The sequence below is a fragment of the Carlito syrichta genome, unplaced genomic scaffold (assembly GCF_000164805.1).
Source record: "Carlito syrichta isolate Samal-C Ts95f unplaced genomic scaffold, Tarsius_syrichta-2.0.1 Scaffold146878, whole genome shotgun sequence".
NCBI classification, from domain to species: domain Eukaryota; kingdom Metazoa; phylum Chordata; class Mammalia; order Primates; family Tarsiidae; genus Carlito; species Carlito syrichta.
In genome coordinates, this window is record NW_007090974.1 from 89,197 (window position 1) to 91,872 (window position 2,676).

At 60.9% G+C, this 2,676-nt stretch overlaps 1 protein-coding gene across 1 annotated transcript in view; it reads right to left on the reverse strand.

Annotated features, from left to right (window-relative positions):
• Positions 1 to 50: 50 nt before the first annotated feature.
• The window catches only part of LMX1B (LIM homeobox transcription factor 1 beta), a 5,760-nt gene continuing 3,134 nt past the window's right edge, over positions 51 to 2,676 (reverse strand). The window contains exons 4-6 of the mRNA XM_021708765.1: positions 2,559 to 2,625; positions 494 to 658; positions 51 to 208 (exon numbers count right to left, since the gene is read on the reverse strand). Coding sequence (XP_021564440.1) covers positions 51 to 208; positions 494 to 658; positions 2,559 to 2,625 — 390 coding nt within the window. The remainder of the gene's footprint in view (positions 209 to 493; positions 659 to 2,558; positions 2,626 to 2,676) is intronic.

Consider the following 2,676-nt stretch of genomic DNA (forward strand, 5'->3'; position numbering starts at 1 on the left):
CAGTCCTACCCCAGGCCCCGTGCCCAAGCGTCCATACGCCCGGTTGGCTCTCAGGAAGCGAAGTAGGAACTTTGCATGGAGTAGAGCCGATCGATGGGGTTCCCCACACGGGCCTGCAGGGAGCCCACATCTGAGGAGCCGAGGAAGCAGTCGCTGAGGCTGGTTAAGGAGGTATCACTGTCGATGTCATGGAAGATGGAGTCGTTCCCTGGGGGGCAGAAGGGGTGTCAGGACCAGGGTGCAGGTTGGGGCTCCTTGGGGCCCTGTCAGCCCTGCAGGCTGTGTGACTAGAGGCCAGGGGAGACGGAATGGCCCACCGGCCAGTGCCTGCCCAGAGGAGCTGGGGCCCTTCCTGTCAGGAGGAGGCAGGTGGGCTATGCTGGCTGGGCCTGCCTGGGCCTGGGGCCTGGGTGGCTGTCATGGCCCAGGCCTGCCGGGCCAGGCAGGGGACAGGAGCCATATTAGGGGTGAAGGTTGGGGGTGGGCGGCTTACCATAGGGGTTCATGTGGTCACCTGGCATTTGGGGCGGCGTGAGGCCCTGCTGAAAGGGGTCGCTGCTGCCGTAGGGGCTCTGCTCCATGGCCACGATCTGCTGCTGCGGCGGGGCCAGTGGTGTGTAGGAGGCCATCATGCCCTCCATGCGGCTCGACAGGACCTCTGGGAGCAGAACACACCTTCACTGACTGGCCCTGCCTGGCCTGGCCTGGCAGCTCCCACTTCTGACCTCCTCAGGTCACCCCAGGGACCCCTCACTGGCTAAGGTTGCCCAGGTAGCTGACTCCTGGATCCCTTCCCCAGACACACTCCAACTCCTCTTCCAGAATGCTAACCAAAAGCCCACGAGTCCCTCCCTCCCCACCCTTTCCTTCCACCACCTGCCCTCCAGGAGCCCAGGGAAGGCAGCAGACAGAGAGTCCTCGTGTGGGGGCCATGCATGCCCTGTGTCTGGGAGTATCAAGGTCCCAAATCCAGGCCAAAAACACCCAGGGGAAGCCTCATGGATGAAAGGGCCCCACTCCAGTGGGACCAGCAGGGGCTCGACGGCAGCAAGGGGCACGCCAGGCTGAGGAGAGAAACTACCCAGCGTGCTCAGAGAAGGGCGGGGGTGTTGGAAAGTGAGATGGCCAGTATGGGAGACAGCTGAGAGGGGGACAGCCATCATGGAGGACCTCTGGTGTCGAGCTGGGTGGGGCTGCCCCGAGGAGCCAGCGGAAGATCTTAGCAGGGGTGGGTGAGAAAGGCTAGAGGGCAGAACCCTGAGGCCGGGCCAGCGGGCAGAGAGTCAGGGGAGGAGAGGGGTCTCTGGCAAGGTGGCTTTGGGAGAGCCAACTCCTAGGAGGGTGCATGAGGGATCTAGGACAAGACACCATGCCCCAACTTGGTGACTGAGTGGAGGCAGTGCAGAGGACAGGAAGGGTTAGAGGTGACTCGGGTTCCTGGCTTGGGCGACAGATGGACAGTGGTGTATTTGCAGAGATGGGGTGGAGAGGAGCAGGGCGTGCCATGTGTATGTGGGCAGGAAGGGCTGTGCAGTGTGGGCTGTCATGAGTTGGGGGGCCTGTGGGACATCCTCAGAGAGGCTGTGCCCAGGAGTACCTGGAAGCATCAGAGAATGAGACACAGCCCAGGGCCTGGCCGGGAGTCTCGAGGCTGTGAATACAGCCCCAGGAGTGGCAGCAGGGAGGAGAGAAAGAATCAGGCTGGCTCTGATGCCGTGTCCCTAGAAGACCTGAGCCCAGCCTGGGAAGCTGGCCTGGACTCCAGAGTCCTGAGTAGAAGGGGCTGCCCAGCAGTACCCTCACACCTACCCCAAAACCCCCTCCCCCTGGGAGCAGGCAGCACTGTCCACTCCTGCCCCTGCCACTTCAGCTCTCCCAGGGAGCCCCCACACCTCCCTTCATGGTCTTGAAGGCTCAGTGTCCCTGTGGGGCCCAGAAGACCAGCCTTGGCCCAAAATTCTGATGTGGAAATGGCAATTTGGGCTAAGCCCAGTGTTGGGAATGCCTGACCCCCGCCCCTTAAACTGGCCCCTCACCACTCAGCAGGACTCCTCAACACCCTGACAAGCTCTGTCTGGAGACTTCCACTGAATTCTAGTGGCAGGGTAATATCATCCTATTAATAGCACAGGCTCGGGGCTGAGGTCCGGCTTTGCACCTTACTGGCTGACAGATCCCAGGCAAGTCCCTCAGTCTCCTCATCTGTGAAATGAGACATGGCAACACCCTTCCTTGCAGGGATCCGTGAGGACTGAATGAAATGTGCTGAATGCTGAGAACCATGCCTGGCACACAGTGAGAGTGAGTCGATGGTTGCTGTTTGGATTGCAGAAACTGTCACCATTCCAGGTTGCCCACCCTGCCACCTCGCCTCCCTGTGTTCCCTGGTCCCATCGCTTCTCCACTCCTCTGTGTCTCAGCTGGTTTTAAGGCAGAGGTTCTTTGGGCTCTGAAGGCCTTAGTGGAAGGCTTCCTAGGAGTCTTGCTAAAAGAGACATCTGAGGCCCCTCTGTCTCTGGCTCTAGGACAGGCTCAGTCGTGCCCCAGCCCTAGCTCACCCTGGCCCAGCCGCTGGGAGTTCTGCTGTTCCTGCTGCTGCTGGTGTCGCCGTGCCAGCTTCTTCATCTGTGGGGAGAATACAATTCAGACTGGTCTCCCTTCCCGCCCCAATCCATG